This window comes from Lissotriton helveticus, chromosome 7, assembly GCF_964261635.1.
Source record: "Lissotriton helveticus chromosome 7, aLisHel1.1, whole genome shotgun sequence".
Taxonomy (NCBI): domain Eukaryota; kingdom Metazoa; phylum Chordata; class Amphibia; order Caudata; family Salamandridae; genus Lissotriton; species Lissotriton helveticus.
The window spans coordinates 1,806,499,710-1,806,522,078 of record NC_136068.1 but is presented as its reverse complement, the minus strand read 5'-3'; the positions used below and the strand labels follow the sequence as shown (position 1 = coordinate 1,806,522,078).

The 22,369-nt window shown below is 46.9% G+C and overlaps 1 protein-coding gene across 3 annotated transcripts in view; it reads right to left on the bottom strand.

Moving 5' to 3' along the window:
- The window catches only part of LOC144770790 (phospholipase A2 inhibitor and Ly6/PLAUR domain-containing protein-like), a 299,505-nt gene that overhangs the window by 217,400 nt on the left and 59,736 nt on the right, over positions 1-22,369 (bottom strand). For 2 of the 3 annotated variants that reach the window (XM_078655543.1, XM_078655545.1), the window contains exon 2: positions 14,464-14,595. In XM_078655543.1, the coding sequence (XP_078511669.1) occupies positions 14,464-14,595 (132 nt within the window). The remainder of the gene's footprint in view (positions 1-14,463; positions 14,596-22,369) is intronic. The other variant, XM_078655544.1, reaches the window with a different exon arrangement.

Here is a 22,369-nt window from a genome sequence, read left to right as displayed (position 1 = left end):
CCATGCGTGCAAAGGGATATATGAGCCAGCCGGCGAGTCATATCGCATGGCACACCCACTGCCATCGAGTAACACGCCCCTTTTGTGATGTGTGTGCCCAATATTTCTCCCGTAGAGCAGAAGACCAATCAAACGGGCAGTGACCATGTTCCCAGCATTTCTTCGCTGCCACACGGAGTGCATCCCCTGTATCATAGGCTCATTCAATGCTTTGACGTATACAAAAACTCCCAAATCGAAATATAAAATCAGCCCTTCGATACCTTTTGCACATGCAATGAACATAAACCAAACAGTCCTTCCAACTGTGTGTCCCTCCCCCTCGTCCCCCAGCCCCCCTCGCAGGCAAATGGTCTGCGCAAACGTAACAGCAGGAATCACCTCCCCTCCCCTCCCTTGAGATTTGCACAGGTTTTCAGGAAATACCCATGCCATGCCGTCTCCTCTGCTCCCAGACAAAACGACTCTCCCGCCTCCCCCCACCCACTGAAGCATCCCCAACTTGCCAGCATCTCGAGCCCACCCCCCACCCAAAAGTTGACCAAAACATGTGAACATCAACAGGAATGGAATCAAGTTCCTTGGGGTATACCCTTTAGGGGTCACCTGAGGTGCTCGTCTGTCCACCCACATTCCTCCCGATCCATGCAAGTTCGTCCCTTATGTCACTGTCCGAGGGGAAAGGGAGAGAGGTGTGGGTGCCTGGCATACGTTACCGCCTGCAGTCCGATTCCCGTCCGTGTTATCTCTCGAATCCTCCGTACTCTCCACATTTATTAGCAACACCAGCCCCTGTAGTGAGACAAGTTCTGTGTCCCCACAGCGTGTTTAATCCCAGCAACACGGGTTAGTTGTCTTCCAAATCAGAACTCGAGCCATTCCGGCCCTCGGCATCTGCAGCCTGTCCTCCGCGTCTAGGCAATGTTTTAATGTAATCCTCAACTTGCTGTGGGTTGACAAAAAAATGTTGTGTACCCTGATGAGTGACTCGCAATTTGGCTGGGTATAAAAGGGCATAATCAATGCGTAGGCCTCTAAGCTTCTTCTTAACGGCAAGGAATTTGCGCCTTTGTACCACTGGGGTAAAGTCCGGATAAATAGAGAATGTCACTCCATCGTGCGATAGGTTCTGAGTTGCCCGCGCTGCCCGCAACGCCGTATCACGATCTCTATAGTTGAGCAGACGCGCTATGATGGGTCTTGGCGGGGCTCCAGGTTTGGGCGTAGGTCCGAGCGAGCGGTGAGCACGCTCCACGATGAATTGTTTGGAGAAGGCCTCCGCTCCCACTGCTGCCAGAAGAATCTTCTCTATATAGAGCTCCATCCTCCCTGTGTTGGTCGTCTCTGGTACGCCCGTGACGCGAATATTATTCCGTCGGCTCCTCGCTTCCAACTCCTCATTTTTGGCGGCAATGACACGCAGCACATTATCCATTCTCGAGAGTCTCGTGGCATGTGTCGCCGTGGTGTCGTCGTTGTCGGATATTCGTCGCTCCACTTCGGTGATACGTTCTTCATGTATATCCATTTTCTGCGCTATGCCGTCCATTCTGGCTGAGAGCCGATCGACTTTGTCAACAACAGTGGCAAAGCCCTGGCGCATCTCCTGCAGCATCATGGCAATGTCCGGCGCCATCGGGGCCGGCGCAGACACCTCTGCAGCTGGGCTCCGTGGTTGCTCGCCGTCTACTACACTTTTCGTCGCTTTCTTATTAGTTGCGGGTTCAAAATGCAGTTTGGGCTGCCTGTTGTCTGACTTCCCCATTACGCCACTAAAATAGAAGCTCTTTGCCGGCGATGAGTGATGATCCCTTTCCGCACAGTCAGTAATGGAGAGGTCACCCCTTCGTCAGTGCAGCGCTGTCCTACAATTGCGATGCTACCTCAGCACTCCTATACAGTGAATGAAGTCGCAATGTTGTTGATCTCAATATCATGCAGGAAATGAGAACTAGGCGCCCGGGCTGGCGTGCCGACAGCGCACTCAACCCTAGTGTTCTATTGCGCCATGCTCAATCGTGTAGCGCAGCACAGCAGGCAGAGCCCCAGGCCCCTCGCAGTAGCACAGTAGCTGAAGGTCCCTCCGAGCCACAACGCCGCTCGCCTGCCACATATGTAGGGAAGCTCGTGTCCTCCGCGCTTTCTCAGTGAGATTTTGCCGGCCAGGGTGGTATTTACAGTTTGCCCAGCATGTCGCGTCTCTGCAGTGCTGTAGCCATGCACTAACGGTCGCAACTGACCAGAGTCCTCCCCAGGGCAGGGCGCCTCGATCGGCGCCAGTTATCTCTCGCCCTAGTAAAAGTCAGCCGCGCCCAGAGCCTCTCACCAGCTTCACACCACTGTTGTCCAGCGGGCTCTGGGGGGTGGTGTGATGAGCCGCTATCTGCCTCCGCAGGTCCGGCAAGGAAGGCCGTCCGCTTCCACTCCTCAGGCCTGGTCACCTCGTGGTGCGCCCCGGCGTCCCGTAGTTCCCCGAGCCGCCTCAGGGTACCGTCACGGCAGGGCTCATCCAGGACCGAATCTTCGAACGGCACGAACTTCGCCCCCCCAGGAGGCAGAGCAGCCAAATTTTTACCGAGTATCCAGCAGCCCCCCCTGTATCAGCGTGGAGAGTTTCGGACGGGTAGGAGCAGGTTAGCAGGATAAATTGAGGATAATAGTGCCAGGCTGCCGGAGCCTCACTCGAGTGCGGCCATTCGGCTTGTGCGCCCTCTAGCGCCCCCTGAAACAATACATTTCTTCATAATTTGATGAACCTTCCAAGTAATTATGCTTTGCAAATTTTGCTGACATTTCTAAGTCTGTCATCATGTTATTAAAAGTCTCAAAGTCCCAATCATCAGAAAATGTACTAGGTGAAACAAAATCACTCAAGGAAACCTTAAATTGATGTGGAATCTTTAGCAGCTCAACATGGCCATAAATATCATAATCAGTTGTATCCCATGCTATTCCACCAGGTAGAGGAATCGCTGTGATGTTCACTGATGACTGGTCTTGTTGTTCACGATGAGATGATTTGTGTGGTTTCAGGACCAAGTTGATGTTCTTACTTGCTGTGTCCATTTTACTGTATTTCCCATCTACCAGCTTTCCCAAACTTAAAACCAGAATGAGCCATAGCAGGAGATAAAATACACCTAACCCAATCCAAAATTAAACCCATGGTGAAACCAGATATGTTTTTTCAAGCTCTTGACCAAGTTCCGTTAATTGTTCCGTGAAAGTTTTGTTTGTTTGTGTGTTCACTGGGATCCTCAGAAAAGGTATTGAGGTTGATGAAATAGCCAGAGGCAGTTCTGTCAATTGTTGGTATCGCATCCAGATTATTTGAAATCGCTAGAGCTGCTTGTTCCCTTGACATGTTTGTATAGTCAGATGCTACTTCATTGTAGACGGGAGTTTCTTGACGAACTGTTATTTGGGTTTCAAGAGGCGCAAGTTCCATTGCTTTATTACATAGTCCTTTATTTCTCACTGCAGATTCTTCAAAGGTGATGAGTCTTTCAGTTTGAACCTCTTGGATAGTAGCAAGATTTGGTCGTCTGCTACATCTTGGGAGTCCACTGGGCCTACTACTTAATATCGGCCACATGATGTGGTTTTACCAGGTCAATTGACACAGACCGGTTCTCCTTTCTTCCAGAAAGGGACAGCAGTAACACTGTTCTTGATCCGTGGACTGCTAGTACAGGTACTGGTTTTCTGTAAGAAGGCCCAAATTCCGTCTTATCTGCTATTTTTTTTCTGACCAGATCCCCAATCTTTGGAATCCAGACAGGTCTTGCTGGGACAGGTGGTTTTTCTTCAGTGGTCATTGGCTTTTCGCTGGTGTTGCTTAGACTTCTTCTTGTTTTATTTAAGTCATGTAAAACAGCCAAACGATATTTGATATCAAAGGGTTTTTGTTCCACCACTGAAGTATGACGATCGAGGTCTTCAACCAACATTCTAGTACCAAAAAGGATTTCATATGGAGTGATCCCACCCAGAGAATTTCTTGGCACGTCTATTAAGACTACATTAGACATTGGATGTTTAACCCCCCCGTCACCCGAACCTAATACCCTAGCTGTTATAGATTGCTTTATGTCACGTTTTTTTCTCTCCACAACCGAATTTCCCTCAGGATGGAATGGACTTGAAAAATCGCAAAGCAACGCCCGAATTGGCCATGGCCTCCTTGTAAGCTTTAGAGCTAAACGCAGGACCCTGATCAGAATGTATCGTGCCGATTGCTTATGTGCAGATAAAGACTCGCAAATCTTTTTAACAGTTCGGGCGTCAGCCGAATGCTGAGGCCACATCCAAATGAGCCTTGAGCATGAATCCACTGCAACCATGATATATTTATAGTTGCCATCCCTCTGTAAGGGACCGCAGTGATCCAGGTAAACGCACGCTAATGGTTTTATCTGAAATTAGAAGAGGCGTCTGCGCCAGGAGTTTCACTATTGAAACTTTAATTTTCTGGAAGAATTCACATTCCAAAACATAGTTTCGGGTCTGTTTCCTCATGCGCGGCCACCAGTATCGCAGCTTTAATAATGAAACTGTGGCGGAAACACCTGCGTGTGCAGTGGCAAGCCCTTCATGTGCTGCTAAGATTAGTCCTGACCTGTGTTCCATGTTTGGGACTACTCTATCCCCACTCCAGGGATTCGAGCAAACAGAACATTATTTGCATCAGTTATATATGAGTATTTGAGTGGGAAGCCTTTCGGTAATGTTTTACCAATGTCTTTTATTGAAGCAGTGATAGCTTGCATTATTTCGCTGTATACTTTTGTTTTTGAACGAGTGATTGCAGCTACGTAAGCCGTTTGCAGAGCTGCCTTCGCAGCTTCATCAGCCAATGAATTCCCTTCAACGTGAATGCCATCACGCTGATGACTCAGTGTATGAATCACGTGAGTCTTTTGTAGTTCTTTCTGTAAAAGAACTACTTGTTCCCAAAGCATTTTATGCTTGATTGTGCCACCTTTTGCGTCTTTAATTCATTTTTAACCCAGTTCTGCAGATATTCATTGTAAGACTGGACGCAATAATACGAATTGCACACATCAGTGTGGGGAATTCGCGATCAGTATTTTCAAGCGCCATCTTAAAAGCTTGTAGTTCAGCTCGCTGATCTATACAGTTTCGTAGGGATTGATTTTTTCATTTAAAAACCGCGCACGCAGCACTATAAGCTTGTTTACCCCCAATTGCGGGCTGTGCTGATCCGTCTGTATATATTATACAGCCGTAATGTTCTAGAGTCAGAATTTCAGTGGGCAGAGGAGATTCTTGTTCGTATTGGAGAAATTCTTGTGTCTTCAAGAAAGGGTCAAAAACGTATTCAACGTCTGACGGAGCAAGATAAATAACCCACTGTATCCTAAATGTAGAGCGCTTGCATTTGGAATGCTTGTCTTTGTCACTGCCTCTAAGGCAGGTACAGGAGTAATGACTTTAATGCGTTTCCCCTGCGAGAGGGCTCTCTCTTTTGCTACTGCAGTTTGAACCGCTGTCAGAATTTTTTCTGTTGAAGTGAATTTCATTTCAGCTTGTGTGTATAAGTGTGATTTGTAAGCTACTGGTATTGTTTCACCTTCATTAAAGGTTAGGTACGTGAATCCGCATCTCCCTGGGATGATTCGGATTACAAGGTTGCGTACATTGTCGCGTGTTTGTAAATGTTTTGTTGCTAACATGTCTGTTTGCACTGAACGCAAAATTTCTGTGCGTTTTTTAGTCCAATTAGTAGGTTTAAATTCAGGTTTGATTAGTAAGTAGAGAGGTTTAACCCTTTCTGCGTAATTTAGAATGTAAGTTATTCTGCAATTCAGGAATCCTAGATCTGACTGTAAGTTTTTCAGCGTTTTCGGAGGTTGGAGCAGCGCACATTTATCTAAAAAGTTTGCTTCCAGGATTTTGTCTTCACTGGAAAGTTCGTATCACAAGAATAGAATGTTTAGGTGGGCAATTCTTGATTTTTTAAAGTTGAATTTATACCCTTCAGAGGCGTTCACCCTGGTCAAGTGCTTGTCCAAGTCATCATCTGTAAGATAGATGTCATCGACATAAGATAATGCCTCATCATCATACGTTTATAGTAACTTTGTTCCTCTGGCTGAAAATAATCCAGGACTGTTCTTGAATCCGTGGGGGAGATGACAAAAGTGTTGTTATGTCCCCATTATTGAGAAAGCGGTCAAGTACCTGCTTTCATGTGCAATATTTTGATAGAAGAAACCGTTTGAAATATCTAATGTAGTTTTATATTTTTTGCGAACATTGTTATTCATCAGTGCTGCACTGTGTGCATTTTGTACTGCAAAAGATTTGCAACAAGAGTTTAAATGTCTTTAGTCCAAAACTAGACGATATGGTGGGAGAGGTGTGGCGCCGCGGCCAGGGCGACTGACGCTGGAATCTGGGGATCAGGGTTCGATCCCTAGCTCCGGCGGCAGGTTAGCCCAGCACCATGCGACTCTGGGCAATAGCTTGCTTAATCTTCCCGACGGCCCCCAGCGCCTAGAGACCCTAACGGGTGATTGTGCGCTATACAAATGTTAAGCAACAACAACTACAACTATTGTCTGGTTTGGAGACAGGAAACAAAGGATTGTTCATGGACGAGGTGCATGTTTCAATCACCCCTTGGTATTCAAGTTGATCTAAGATCTCCCTGACTTGTTTTTTAGCTTCCTGCTTTACCGGATACTGCCTCTGAGAAGTAGGTTGATTTTTTAACTGGATTTTATGGTGAGGAGAGTCCTCATCCCATCCCACATGATTTTTATATAATGCTGGAGCCTGGGCCACAGCCCATTTTCTGGCATAGGCCTAATTTTTAGGAATAGGTATATGATTAGAGAATGTTGGCATAATGATCTCTTCGCCATGTGGGCACTCCCTGACAAATTCTGGTAGCCAGTCTTGTTCAGCCAGAAGGATGTCATAACCTTTAGATAGTTTTTCCCAAAAGAGTGCTTTTATTTTCCTAGTTATGTCCCCCTCTATCCGGAGTGTTACTTCGTATAACTTATGGGGTACACTAAACCCTGGTGTCGGCAGTTTCAACCTGAATATATTCATTCAGATCCACGGTCTCCAGATGATCTTCAGGATCCTGCCAGCTATGGTGACCTCTGCTGCGCTCTCCAGCATTGTCTGGGCCCACTCCCTGTTCTTGAGTTGTGTCCTCAAGATCCTCGGCATGTCTGATTTTTAGACTTGCTAACTTCTTTTTGGTGAGTTGAGTGTTCTTGTTTTTCGGAACGTGTTGATCGTCTTTGGACTTCACGCGTTCTTTCTTGTGCTCTGATCGTCCTCTTCTTTCGGATTTCTGCGAGGAAGTCTGAAAGGTACGAGAGATTGTGTATCAGTATCTTGATATCTATAAAGTTTTCTTAAATTATCCCTATTTCTAAGGTTATACCTCTTTTCAGAGTGTTCCTTTTGAGGAGATCTACCTTCTCTTTAGGAAGTGACTGTCTAGTATTTTCCCACTTCTTTTTAGTAGTAGTGAGATTGTTTTTGATAAAAACTTTTTCAGGATTTTCTGTCAGTTCGGGCTTTACACGTTTTCCTCCCAAACTATCTCTTCTTCGTTCTTCATAGGATTTTTCAATAATTCTAGCAAGTTCATACGGTTGGTCAGTAATATCGAGTTCTTTTCAATTTTGGCAGATTTCCACGGATGCTGCTTCACCTTTAATGTTAGCTAATGATATAGCCGCAGCGGCGTAGCTAGGGGGGGCTGTGGGGGGCGGTCCTATTCTGTTTAATTCCCTCCCTCTGCTGACATCCTCTGTTATCGCAATAGCGCCATGAAACCGCTAGGTAGAAGTGCGCTGAATAAATGCTTTTAAATTCAAATTCAAATTCAAATTCAGCACTATTTAGGGGTGACTGCCGCGCGGCACTGGTGGCCGTTGCGACGGCCTTTATAATGTATTTGGGGACACTCACTGACACTACTACAACGATTGACAGTAGGTGTCAGTGAGTGTTCTCAAATAATTATAAAGGACAGTGCAATGGCCACCAGTGCCCCGCGGCTGCCCGCATATTTTGAAGTGCAACTAAGCGCACGCACGAACCACCTGGTGTGGTCGTGCGCGCGCGAGGTCAGAGGGGAAAGTCGAATGAGCTCTCAGGGCTCAAGATCCGGAATCCAGCCAACGAGCCCTCCACATGTGAGCAGGGCCTGGTGTGTTTTGCAGCCCCCATATGCCCCCTCCCAATGGTGGGCAACAGCAGAGCTACTCTGCTATGCTATCCCCATCGTGGGGCTTCGGATGCCCACACACGCCACGGCATCTAGGAGGAGGAGGGCCGGGCGGTGGTACTGGAGGCTTCCACAGTGGCAGGTTTGGGAGCACGTCCCCAGGCCCACCTCGATTTATTATTTTAGAGAAGCCGGTGCCCACCCGGCATTTGCGTCCAATTCACCGCCGCTGCCCGGGGCTTGAAGTCGCCAGAGGAATCCCCACCGGAGCTGCGGAAGAACCGAAGGCGCCGCGCTGTCATTGGCGGGCTGCGGGAGGCTCGTTCTGTATACCCCACTCTGATTTGGCTGCTGTTGAGGGCTCGCCCCGTGAGGCCGCGCTGGGATTGGCCCAGCCGGGAGCAGTGCCGTGTCAGAGGGGGCTCGTCTGAGAGACGCGCTGGGATTGGCCGAGCGCTGGTGGAAGCCCCGCGTGATGGAGGAAGAATGATGGCGGCCGGTCGACCGGGCTCCCGTGAGCTCAAGGAGCACATTATTGATTTAAGAGCCTGCGAGGCTCAGAGGGGCCTTACTTGTCTTTGAGCCTAGTGAAAGGCCCCGGGGGCATTTTTGCTAATTCGAGCCCCCCCTGCGAGGGACTCCCACGAGGCCCCAGAGTTATGTGTCAAGCCTAGAGAGGCTCGGGGGCCATTTTTGTTTGGTTAAAGCCCAGAGAGGCTCCGCAGTGCCACAGTTGATTTACGAGCCCAGCGAGGTTTGCAGAGCCTGAGGGCTCCATGGGCAATAATTGTTTAAGAGCCTGTGTGGCTCCAACGTTTGGGGCATGTGATATGCCCAGAGCCTGTGTGGCTCCAGCATTTGGCCGCAGTGTTTGGTGACAGTGCCTGTGTGGTTCCAGCAGTGGGCGCAGTTTGCGCCTAAGGGTCAGTGAGGACCCTGTCGCAGTTTTGATCCACAGCTGCCCAGCAATTAGTGGGCAGCTGCACCGTTTAGGTCTTGTGATGTTCCCAGGTGCCCAGCAAGTAGTGGGCACCTGCAACGTTTAGGTTTTGCGCCAGTGGCGCACCCCTGACTGGCGCTGCGTGGTAGCGCGCCCTGACATTCTGGACACAGGGCTCTTTAGTCCCTTTATTAGATGGGGGCTGGTATGTGAATTTATTTAGGCGCAATGTGATTATTTATCTATGTGATGGTAATTGCCTAATGTGAGTTTTGCGCAATGTGATGTGGTGCTAGGAAATGTAATGCATTTAATATGATTACGCACCTTGATCTTACACCTCTGAATGTTTTTGGGCATCATGTGTTTTTGCGCTATTGAGTTATGTTCTGGCACCTCTGAATGTTTTTATGCATCATGTGTTTTCCCTGATTTTACACCTCTGAATGTGTTGGTTTATGCATCATGTGTTTTTCCTTCCCTGCACCTCTGAATGTGTTTATGATGCATCATGTGCCTTGTTATTACACCGCTGAATGTGTTTTTATACATCATGTGTTTACCTTTTTCCCTACACCTCTGAATGTTGTGATGCATCATGTGTAATGTGTTCTTGCTGATACCCCTAAATGTATTTTATTCTTAGGTGGTTGTTCTTTCCAATACAGGTGGTCCTAGTGAGGTCCTGATTCCCTGCGTGACATTCTCCTAAGGTGGTTAGGGTTGCGTAGGTGGTACTTACCTGTTACCAGTAATTACTGGTTGAGTGTTATTCTTGCTAATTTGTGCTACAGTGATTTTATATCCTTATATTCTAATTTCTGACAGTATTTCTATTTCTACTAAGTGCTGATTATGACAGTGGCCCATGTGGCCCTGTCTTGTGAATAGTCCCCTGTGAATATTGCCCGTGCCAGTTGGCACAATGTACATGTGAGATTTCTATCTGATGAGATTTTTACAATACAGAAGTTATTTTTATATAACCTTGTGTCGAGTTCCTTTTGTGGTGTGCCTAGGATGTTGTTGCTGTTGTGTGCTGGCGCAAATGCTTTACACATTGCCTCCGAGTTTAGCCTTACTGCTCGTGCCAAGCTACCAAGGGGGTGAGCAGGGGTTATCTTGGCGTGTGACTCCCTTGCCCTGACTAGAATTGTGGTTTCTGCCTGGCTTTGGCGTCAGCCCTAGCCTACCAGAAATAGCCAGTTCTAACACGTTCTCTTTTCTCTTCCTCCCAATCACAGTCAACAGATGCAACTGAGGCTGTCTCCTCCATGATGACTGAATCAGGTATGATTTTAAAAATAGAGGTCTCTGGCAAAAACAAGTATCAGAAGTACGTGGTTGCGTTATGGTCTGCACTCACTAAGTAGTGTTCACCATTCACTGTACATGAGTTACAAATGTAAATTCGGAATCCCTTCCGCTGACTACCAATGTTAGAATTGGGGGTCTCTAGTTGGCACAGGTAGGTACTTGTGACAAATAGGGACCCTCTCCCCTAGTCAGAGTAAGGGGGATGAAACTCCTAAAATAACCCCTGCTCACCCCCTTGGTAGCTTAGCACGAGCAGCAAGGCTTTATTTCAGTGGTGTTGTAAGTTAAGCATTTGTTACCACATACAGTAACCCAGTAACAACACTACAAATGGACACCACAATAGAGTTACCACACGACCAATAAACGACAAAAAGAATACACAGTACTATTAGCTTTCAAGAATTCTTGTTAAAAAGGCTTAAATCAAGGTTCTGTGCGAGTCGGTAGCCCGGACGGGATACAGCATTGTTGAAAAAAACAGAGTATAGCAAATCCAGCGGACCGCATCGGTACGGGCCCACTCAAATGTCGACAGACTTAGTCACAGTACCTTTAACTTGGGGCAGCGGGCACGGATGTGCGAGCCGGTTTCGGTGATCGTCGCGGTGCAGAAAGGAAGCGTTGCAGGACATGTTGTCCCTTGATGCAGTGCAGGCAGCGGCCCGTTGACTGAGTCGGTGGATCCACGGCTGCGTTGCAGGGCGAGAAGGTGCTTCGATGCGGTGCTTGCAGCTTGCGGTGCGGCGACGAGCCGGAGTTCGGGAGCTGGTGTCGATAAGTCCGGACATCGGTGTGAGTCGAGCGGTGAGTCGCAAAGCATGCAAGACGATGCCCAACTCCGGTGCGGTCACAGGACTCGAAAAAACACAAGATGATGAACGGAATGTTGCACAATGGCAAAACATTCACCCCAAGTCACAGATCTGGGTTTAATCCATCGTTATTTTGCTCACCAAGCCACCCCAGTTCAGACATGGCCATATGCAAATCAGTCTTGACCCTGTGCCTCATGGGAACAGTCCAGCCCGAACGGCCAAGCCATGTCTTCCCTGGACCGGAATCAAGCATCCTAGGACCAGTTTCTGGCTATCAGCCGTCTTCAGCCAGGATAGCTTGACTCCAGTGGCGTAGTGAGCACGGGACCCAAGTCTGGGCATACCCTTTCCACATAGGGTGAACAGCAAAACACACAAGATGATGGACGGAATGTTGCACAATGGCAAAAAATTCACCCCCAGTCACAGATCTGGGTTTAATCCATCGTTATTTTGCTCACCAAGCCACCAAACCCAGATCTGTGATCTGGGTTTAATCCATCGTTATTTTGCTCACCAAGCCACCAAACCCAGATCTGTGACTGGGGATGAATGTTTTGCTATTGTGCAACATTCCGTCCATCATCTTGTGTGTTTTACAGGACTCGAAGTCAGCAGCAGTGACAGGGTCGGTCAGACCAGTACGATTCTGTGTAGCGAGGCGTTGCACGTCGCGGTGTCCACCAGTTGCGGCGCAGGTCCACCCGTTGCAGTGCAGTCTACGGCTCGGTGACGGCATCAGTACGGAGTCAGTGAGCGCAGAGTTTGCGTTGTTCGAGGCGGACGTTGCTTGATGCGGTGCCTACAGGACACCGGGCTGGTTGTGAGAGTCGGTCACAGCTCTCTGCCTCTGCAGCCACTTGTTTCTAGCAGCAATTCACAAAGGCTGGTGAAGTCCACTGGTCCTGGGACTTCGGCCAGGGGGCAAGCTCTCTTCCAAGCCCTTCGAGATCTTTGCACAAGTTGAAAGAAAAGTCCACAAAGTTCTTTCTCTTCTCTTTGGCAGACAGGCAACCACTGCAGGCCAATCCCCCAAGCAGCATTTCAGCTTGGGAATAGTCTTTCCTCAGTTTCTTCAGGTTCGTTCTCCTTAGCAGAGGTTTTGTTTTGTAAGTCCAAAAGTGATCTAATTTCTTGGGATCAGGGTCCCAATACTTATATCCCAAAATCCTTTGTTCACTGAGGGGAGAGCGGCCTGTGCCCAGTCCAAACCAAGTTCTAAAGCACTCTGTTTACCAGAATTCTCCTTTCCTTTCACAGCGCAGGGCAGGCACATCAGACGCCCCACAGGAGGTGGAGCCAGCATTGTGGAAGGCAAGTACAGTCCTGGAGCACTTTGTTGACAGTCTTCCTTCTCTTCTTTCAGTGTGCAGGGTAGAGATATCAGACGCACCACAGGAGGTTGAGCCAGCATTGTAGAGGGAAGGCCCAGCCCTATTCAGGTCCCAGGTGCAACTCCTCCCTCCCATCTAAATGCAGATCTTCCTAATCACCACCGGGCTGCCACAGTCTGTCTCTTGGAATCCCCCAGGCCTGTCACTCACAAAACCAGACAAAGGAATACACAACCTCGCAAAGGCAGGCTCAAATGGTTAGGCAAGCAAATACCTACGTTCTAAAAGTGGTACTTGCAAACACAGAATATTAAAATAAACTTTACTAAAAGATGTATTTGATTAGTCCAGGCATACTAAATTCGAATTTCTACCATGTTCTCTGTGTCTGCTAGTATTATAAACATGTAACAATACAGCAGCCCATTCTGGCCTATGGAGAACAGGTAGCCTTACAATAGTGAAAAACAAAATGGCTGTAATTCACTATTAGGACATGCCTCACACATCAGGGCGTGTCCTACCTTGTACTTACAATGCACCCTGCCCTTGGGCCTACCATAGGGGTGACTAATATGAAGAAAAGGAAAGGTTTAGGGACTGGCAAGTGGGTGCACTTGCCCAGTCAGCATGACAGTACCAGACTGCATGCAGGTTCTGCAATGGCTGACCTTAGACACATTTTACAAGGCCGCTTCTGTGGGTGGCACAATCAGTGCTGCAGGCCCACTAGCAGCATTTGGATTTACACGCCCTGGGCACACTCAATGCACTGTACTAGGGTCTGACAAGTAAACCAATTATCCAATCAGCGAACTACTAATCAATACATCAATTTACAGTAGGAACCACTCGCACTGTGACACTGGACAGCAGTGACACAGTGCCCAAAGCATCTAACATCAGCAAAAACACATGAGGCAACAGCAAAAGTGGAAGGGAGACCCACGCCCATGGTGGCAGGTCTGACAATCACCCTTTAAAGAAACAGAAGTTTGGGTGACTTAAATGGCACAGGTGAGGAAGTGCCTGCACTTGGATGAAGAAAATGTGACCTGAGAACAAAGGCATAAGCATGGAGTGTTCCACAGCTACGGGGCAGTGGTAGAGGGGCACTTGATAGAGAGCTGACATCAAGCCAAGTGAGACAGTGATAGAGGAGGAGGAGACAGTAGCAATACACAGCTCCCATGAGTCAACAGACAACAGTACAGTTCCATCTGGCACAGTGCAGGAGAACCACAGTAAGACACAGAGTGAAACCTGTGTATGGGGCTTAGCTGCACAAAGAGGACTTCACCAGCCAGACAGGTTGGAGAATAGAGGAAGGAGGGTCCTGTTTCCTTTCATGATTGAGCTGTTAGAATTGGATGGATGAAATGAATGGTACACACAGATATTACTTGGTATATGACCAGTCTCCATGTTTGAGAAGGAGAGCTTTGCTCATCTATTGATCAAAGAATGCGGAAATGCTGGTTGGGTTTGGTTGGGTTGGTTGGGTTTGGTTAGATTGATTGTGTTCACGAACAAGGAGGGTTGATATATATGAAAGGGAACCTTGCACAACAACAGTGCTGTGTCCTTGCCTTGTTTGTGGTCAGCAGGTCGACACACTATGCGCATGAGTAGGACAATATACTATTTAAAGTGCTGTATACTCTTAGAAAAGGCTGTGGTAAAGATAATCAACTGTGTTTGGGGAATTAACACATCAGGGAATAGTTTTAGTATGTATAATAAAGAAGTACCCTTAACAGTACAGTAAAGGAACATAAGATATGGCATCACGCCCGTCCACATGTGACGGCATTACGCTGGAGAGTGCGTGCGTACCTTTCCACTTACCAATTCTGGTCTCAGTGAACGTCGTTATGCATGCATCAGCTGAGAGATGACAGGTTTGGAGAGACTCGCCGCAAGTGACTCCAGTACTCGAGACGCAGTTCTGGCAGGAGAGGACATGTCCTGAAAAAAATGTTCAAGAAAGAGCTTTTAGTGTAACTTTTTAGTGTATGGATATGACTTTAGTTTCCTTCATTCTAATTTACTGTTTATATTTCTGTCCAGCTCCTGTAAGTACAAATACCACTGAAATGTGGGTCATCGTCAGTCCGAGTCTCACCTATCATTCTGTCAATATTTTCATTACTTAGAATAGGATATAGTGGTAAGTAGTGTCTAGCCCTTCTCTAGTTGGTTTGGGGTAGGTGCTATCCTTCTTACATCGTTCTCTTATTGATTCAATTATTTTTAAGCTGCTGGTTATTTGTATATGGCCTCTCTCATCATTGATTTTGTCTCAAGGCGCCCTGTAGAGCCACCAGCCTAAAGCCATGTGCACAAAGCTGTGTCCCTTTAAGAGGATGCAGTTCACTCAAGTCAGACCTCTTAAGTGTTGAAAGTTTCTAGAAGTGAGAGCCCATTAGCATATTTGATGACAAGACAAGATGTTACATCAGGGAATTGTAAAAAAAAAAGAAAGAAAAACAAACCAATAAGTAAAATTAAATGTGCACTAAACTAGCCACATAGCTTGTAACAATATTGGGGCGCAAACTGCATCTGGATGTCAAAGCCCTTGGTGAGTCAATTAGTCCATCTATTATTTACCTGATCGGCGTGAGGCTAAGAATAAATCCTGAAGCACAGGTGAGGGCTTAGTTCATTCGGGTGACCAGGTCACATTGCTAAGGACTCATTTTCAGATTTAGGGCATTTCTACAGGACTACAGGGTTGGATAGATCCCATACACTGAACAGGTAGCTCACGTGGAAGAGGGCTTCCCCATCTTCTCCCTCATGAAGGACACCCCACCCCCCCATTGCATACATATTCAATTTGTCCATGAAGGTACCTGAATATGCAAGAAGGAGAAAATCAACAACCAATAAATTGCCTCAGTAGGTGGATACTTGTATCAATCACCTTTGACATTAAGACCGATTCCTATGAAAAGCTGAGCCATCATGCCGTAGTGGGCCTTCCCTGAAAGAAAGTGTGGAAATATCCTCAGAGGAAAATAAAGATGCATTAATGGTGGATTGGGAGCTAAGAGCAGACACGAATAATTTGTGTGGACCAGCCGTCTAGTATACTAGATTTTTCTCGATGGACCACAAATCAATTTGCCCAGGGACTAAAAGAGATTACCTCTTTACACATTTCTTTTAGTATTGACAAGTATGATATGTCTTATTTTGAGTTCATTTTATAACTATGATGTTGTTATGATGGTTCTATTGATTACTTTTTAAAGTATGATGAGAGTTGTTTTTGTATGTGAATGATATTTTTTTTTAGTGAATAAAGTTACACCACCCTCAATCCCGACACAGGAATTCATCACCCATAAAGAAACCTAACCCAACCCCACTTCACCACATGTTCCCCAGAGTCAAGACCCCTCTTTGGTCAACCACCAAAATATGCCTATACCCAAGACCCTCCTCTTCTCCCAAGAGTTGGAAGGAATTTAAATCTCTCTTTGAAGAAGACATTTCCAGTGTGATTGCCAACTCCAAACCCTCCAACCACTATGCAGGCCCACTATCCGCTTCCCTGGCTAAGAACCTCAACCTCACCCTAACCCCACTGTGGACAAAGATTATTAACAGCTCCCTATATACCAGATTGAAGCCCGACTGCTTCAAACAAGGCCAAACCACCCCTTCTAACAAGCATTTGCAATGCATTAGGTCTCGCATTAATTACGTTTGAGCTATTGGCATTGCTAAATATTGCAACACCAATTGCAACAAAAGTCTATAAATTGTAGGCCAAAAAGATGTTTATTTTTGTAGCAATGGTGGCATGCTGCGCTTTAGATGGATAGGTTTAAAAGTAAAGTGTGCCATACTGCGATTGCTACAATAGTTAATTGTGGATGCGTTAACAATTGATGTGTGCACTGATGGCTGGTGGTGTGTGTGCGTGTAGAAATTGTGCACTGATGGCTGGGGGTGGGTGTGCCTGGTGAAAACGTGTACTGATGGCTGGTGGTGTGTGTGTGTGTGCCTGGTGAAAGCGTGCACTGACGGCTGGTGGTGTGTGTGTGTGCCTGGTGAAAGTGTGCTCTGACGGCTGGTGGTGTGTGTGCGCGCCTGGTGAAAGCATGCACTGTGACGGCTGGTGGTGTGTGTGCCTGGTGGAAGCGGGCAGTGACGGCTGGTGGTGTTTGTGCCCGGTGAAAGCGTGCACTGACGGCTGGTGGTGTGTGTGTGCCTGGTGGAAGCGTGCACTGACGACTGATGGTGTCTATGTCTGGTGAAAGTGTGCACTGAAGGTGTGGTTGTGTGTGTGGTTGTGTGTGTGTGTGGTGTTGTGTGTGTGTGTGGTTGCTTGTGTTTGTGGTTGCTTGTGTGTGCATGTGTGTGTGGTTGTGTGTTTGGTATTGTGTGTGTGACAGTAATACTTAAAGCATATCAAAATAAAGGAACACAAACATCGAGTTTGTGGAAAGAGAAAGCACGTTGTAAGTCAAACGGACAGCAGCAAAGCATTGAAACCTCTTCAATTCAGATGGGTTGGTTCACGGTTTTGCCCTAAAATAGCTGGGATTTTAGTTTAATTGCATGCACGTTTTAGAGAAGTGAACGTGGAGGCTTGCCCCGTGACGAAACAGCTGTGGCATCAGCAGCTGCCTTTCGACCAGGTTTGTTTGCGATATACAGTACTGCTGCAATAGCAATACAACGCAAGCAGTGTGGCAGACACGGGCGGGGATAGTTTATGAAAAACCCAGCTATGCGGCGGAGGCTGTAAATAGGCACGTTCATCGTGAGTGGAGGGGGGGTGGGTAAGGCTTGCTGTCCATTTGGCTCTGCTGAAGCTACTCTGTGCCTGGGGCGGTGACAGTTCCGGGTTAGCTTGGGTTCGGGTCAGGAGGCCCAGCGATGCGATAAAGGGAACAGCCATCTGTACTCAACTCTTCAAAGATGTGCTAGATTTGATTAAGAGTCCACCAGGGCAAGGGGAGACCGAGAAGAGAGAGATAGTGAGGCTGGGAGTCGATTTGTTGGGAGGCAGAGTCCAGGGCACAACTCATGCCTTAAAACAAGGCTCTCTCGGTATGCCGCTGGCTTCTAAAGTGTTAATTGCAGTCTTAATTTCTCCCCTATTGAGTAACCTTCCTTCCGTCCTCCTTACCTCTTTATCCTTAGAAGGAGTAAGGTGAAAAGCATTGATCACTGAAGCGTGTGTGCGCCTAAGTTCTACCCAATAGTGTATTTTTTTAGTATCTCCCCAAGGTTACCCTATGTATTTAAACTATGTGTTTGTCGAATATTTGCGTGGAGTGGGGCAGATTTGTAACGTGTTTATTCATCAACATCCCCTTCTCATTTAACAGCATATGGGAAACATCACTGTATAACTTCTGCCTTTGTTTGTGTTCCACCTTACAACCAATCACAGAACCCAGTTCAGACATTCGGGGAACGTGCGCTCTTATCTTCTCACTACAGAAACAACCGTGTTAGATCAAGTATGCAACTACAAGGGAAAATTCACCCTAGTTTCATGGACAGAGGTCACAAAAGTATATTTCGCAAATGTGCCTGAAAAGCACGGAATATATGAGAGATAGACAGAAGGAAAGGGAGAAGGGTGAGGGAGAGAGAAAGAGAAGGAAGGGGGAGGGAGAGTGAGGTAGGGAGGGGAGGCAAGAGGGCGAGAGAGAGAGAGAGAGAAGGAAGGGGAGACAGAGAGAGGGAGTATGGGGAGGGAAGAAGGAGGGAGGGAGGGAGGGAGAGAGAGAGAGAGAAAAGGAAGGGCCAAGAGATGGACAGAGGGAACGGGAGAGGGAGCAAGAGAGACAGAAGGAAGGGTCGAGAGAGGGAGGAGAGAGGGGAGGTGAGAAGGAGGGGGAGAAAGAGAGAGAGAGAGAGAAGGGAGGGAGGGAAGAGAAGAGAGGGAGAAAAAGAAAGAGTGAAGGAAGAGAGCAAGAGAGTGAGGGAAGGAGGGGTGGGAAGGGGAAATGGGAGTGGGAGAGGTAGCGACAGAGGGAGAGAAAGAAGAGGGGGGTCTAAAAAAATGACTCTCTCTCCATCAGAAAATACTTAGAAGGTCCCAAAAGCGAGACCTACTGGCTATACCAATGCTTGTTTTGTTTGCAGTGGGAAGAGGCCCAGAGGAAGCAGCAATGGAGGAGCTGGGTGTTGGGGATGTAAACAAATAGGGGCAAAAAGCATTTAGTTGGAAGAGTAACATAGAGAAGGGGGGGCAGGGATGTGAATGGGCAAGCAGCAGATGGCAAGGAAAGACCAAAAACAGACATGCGCTCCTAAAGAGTGCTGAAAGCAAACGAAACAAGCTTGTGCAAGGTTATAGTATATGTGTTGTTTGTTGTAAGAAGTGTATGTGGTGGTGTGGGTGTGTGTGAGTATGTTGCAGTAGTGGTGTGAGAGCCAGTGTTCGTGCGCAGGCATCACCAGAGGTGAGGTTTTAGCGAGTGGTTGGAATCTTCTGTCAAAAATACTAAGTTTGCTGATTTTTGCAGGGATCTGCAACTCACCTTTTCATCACGGTGGCACCTCTTTGGAGCCGAGCATCCCACACCCCTTAGAATGACAGGAGGTGCGGTCTGCAGCATGAACGCAAGCATTTAGTTTAAATGCCCCAAAGCAAAAAAGATAGCCAGGCTGCTTTGGAATCCATAATAGTTGTGTGTTCCAATGGAATGCCAGCCATCTTAAATGCTGATCATTGTAAAAAGTATGGCGTGCGCACTTATCTTTGGAATCATGTTGGTCAGAAGCAGACAAAGGACTCACCATGCACTATCTTCGGAATGCTCCTGTTTCCTTTTTGAAGTGGGGTAAGTGCTTTGCACAAGCTGCACACTTCTGCCAAAGTGGGGGAAGCACTCCACACGTTTGTGCCACAAGTGAAGTGCCTAACACATGCTGAATATAAAGGGACATTAAGCGCTAGCCACAAGTTGTTTATTAAATGTAATGCAACATACAGAGCTGCCGGGAAAAAAGTGCTTCAATACCTTCAAGTTGAGTTCACCCAGAGCAAGCATCAATCGTAATGTAAACAAGCAAAGCAGTAAAGTGAGGGCTTCGGGTGGCAAATGGTGATCACTTTCGCGGCCGCTTTGATGTTCTCAGTGGCCGCGCGGCTCACTGAGAACATCAAAGCGGCCGCGAAAGGGCTCCCAAAGGCTGCAGGCTGACAAATGGTGCGCCCGCCCAGCGCACATGCACTGTACCCTGCACACTTTGGGAGCACTTTTGAAAGCCCCTTACTTCATATCTCACCAAAGCATCGCTAACGCGATGGGTTAGGCGAGACCTTAAAAAAAAATGTACCCCTAATTTTCCTAGGTGTCACTCAAAATCAGTTCATGCTGCTACTAAACTAGACATTTTTTCTTTGAAATTAAACCACAAATGTGTTAATTCTGGTCAATCTAAGTACATTTTAACCTGCGCCGTAGCTTATTTTGGTTGATAACCATTAGAAATACCTTCTGTTGGTTATTACTTTCGAAGTCTCTGCATCAAAAGTTTGCCAAAGACACCAGTCGTTTTTAGCAGTTCAAGTAAAGTGTGCAGGATTACCTGCAGTCCCTCTGTAATTGGCAGACATGCTAGTAATGGTGGGCAGGGGAAAATGTGAGCCAATCCTGTTATCTGATATTTTTTCTTGACCATGCCCTTAACGGTGAAGTTCTATGTGAGACAGAAATGTCGTTGTAATATCTCGTGGCTGCCCCCACCTTTCACTCCCCTGAACATTGTCGTTGATATCTGAGGTACAGAGTAATATTTCCACTGCACAGCATTTCCTCAAAAAGACTCCAAACTTGACCAGTTACAAAAAACAATCTCCAGCGACCCTGTTTATTTTCAACCTGGGCCCCCCTTTAAACAGGCTTAAATAAATGAAGACATTCTAAAGTGCAGCATGCCATAAATCCGAATTGTAATGCTCAGGATGGGCTCCTCTCCAGTCTCCTACAGCTGAAGTTAAGATTATTCCCTATTACTGTCAAAATCACACTGCGTCTCTGGCACCCGGCCTTCCTCTTTTACTTACCATGCTTCTTGAGCTGTCCTTAGCATTTATCCAGTATTCTCCTTTCCATATCAAACTTAGTCCATTTTCGGATCGCCTTGAGACCGTTCACCATCGTTTCTGACACTGTTGCTTTCTCAGGTGATCTAGTACTCAAAACTTATTATTATGCAGTTAACATGCCAGCTGCATACATATATTGTTAGCAGAACCTATTCTCGGACTTCAGGGGCACTTATTACATGTCCTGTCATATTTTTTACAGCAGCATGCTGGCAGACTTTTGGTGACATCGATCTTGCACTATCTGATACTAAAACAAGAAATAGAAAAGGAAAACGATACTTGTACCAACGTGCCAAACAATAACCATGTTAATAAATTCCTTCATGCCCGCAAGTTTAAATTAGTGCTTACCCGCTCTACATGGAATTAACGTGCATCCGCGATAAAGGAATTGTGCTCACGAAGTAAACGAGTATGGAGAAACCGGGAAGACGCCGGTTTGAAATGACGTGCGAGTGAAATCGCCACAAAAATAAAAGACAGACTGGACTCGAGCGGTGAGAAGTGAAATGTATAGCGGACCAGAGAGGGAGCATTTCTGAAAGGAGTTCTGCCTCCTGATTGGCTGTTTAACTAGAAACCTGCGGTGAGAGGAGCCGACGCAGGAATCGAAACTAGTGGTGCACGCGCACACCAGAGGAGCGGGGCAAGGGAGCGCGAAGACGCCGAGAGGAGGTAGGGGATGTGTGTGTAAGTGCCGGGGGTTGTCTGCATATGTGTGCGCGTGCGTGTGTGTATGCGGGAGGGGAGGGGGTTCTGTATGTATGTATGTGTGTGTGTGTGTGTGTATGGGGGGGAAGGGGGGGGGGGCTGTATGTGTGTTGTGAAGAGCCTGCCGGAATCGGAGCGCGTGTTGACGCGCGCGACCTGATCCCGGCAGGCTGCTGCTGCTGCGTGCTCGTGACAGTCTGTTGTCCTCTCCCTTTCAGTCATTGAAAGCCAGAATGATGACAATAGTCTCGCTCTGCGACAGCAGGCCTTTGGCCTGCAATCGCAGGGCGAGACCTAAAAAAACAGATACTGACCCAAATGATTTCAAAAACTTTAGGCCATCACCAACCTTCCTTTCCTAGCTAAAATCCTGGAGAAATGTGTTCTCACCCAACTTAACCAACACCTGGAATCAAACTACCTACTTGACTTTCACCAATCTGGTTTCAGGAAGGGATGCAGCAGAGAATCCGCTATACTGAGCATAACCGATGACATTCACAAGTTAAACTTAAGTTTGTCTTAAGTTTTGGTCTTAAGACAAAATCCTAACCTTACTACTACTAAATACCCTCTGTGAATACCAAAAGTAGTAAATTTAGGATTTTGTCTCAGATTAGTTCTGTGAATCGGCCCCTTAGAGTTTAATGTACAAGCCTTTTGTGTGCAAATGAACAACATGGCTAGTATATGTTTCCAGAGCATAGAGTTTAAAAGGAGCGCAGTTATGTCATGGACAACACATGGTTCTATTGATATTTTTACAGTTTGAATCAAAGGTATGTTAAATTAGTTTAATATCTAAAAAGCAAAAGAGGAAACAAATATATGTTTTATTAGCAGCATATTTTCTGCCCTTCTGTGAACGGTAATGGAAATGGCACAGTAGAATAAAATAAAAATACCGTTAATGTTTCTAGGAGGTACTTAATTCTTAGC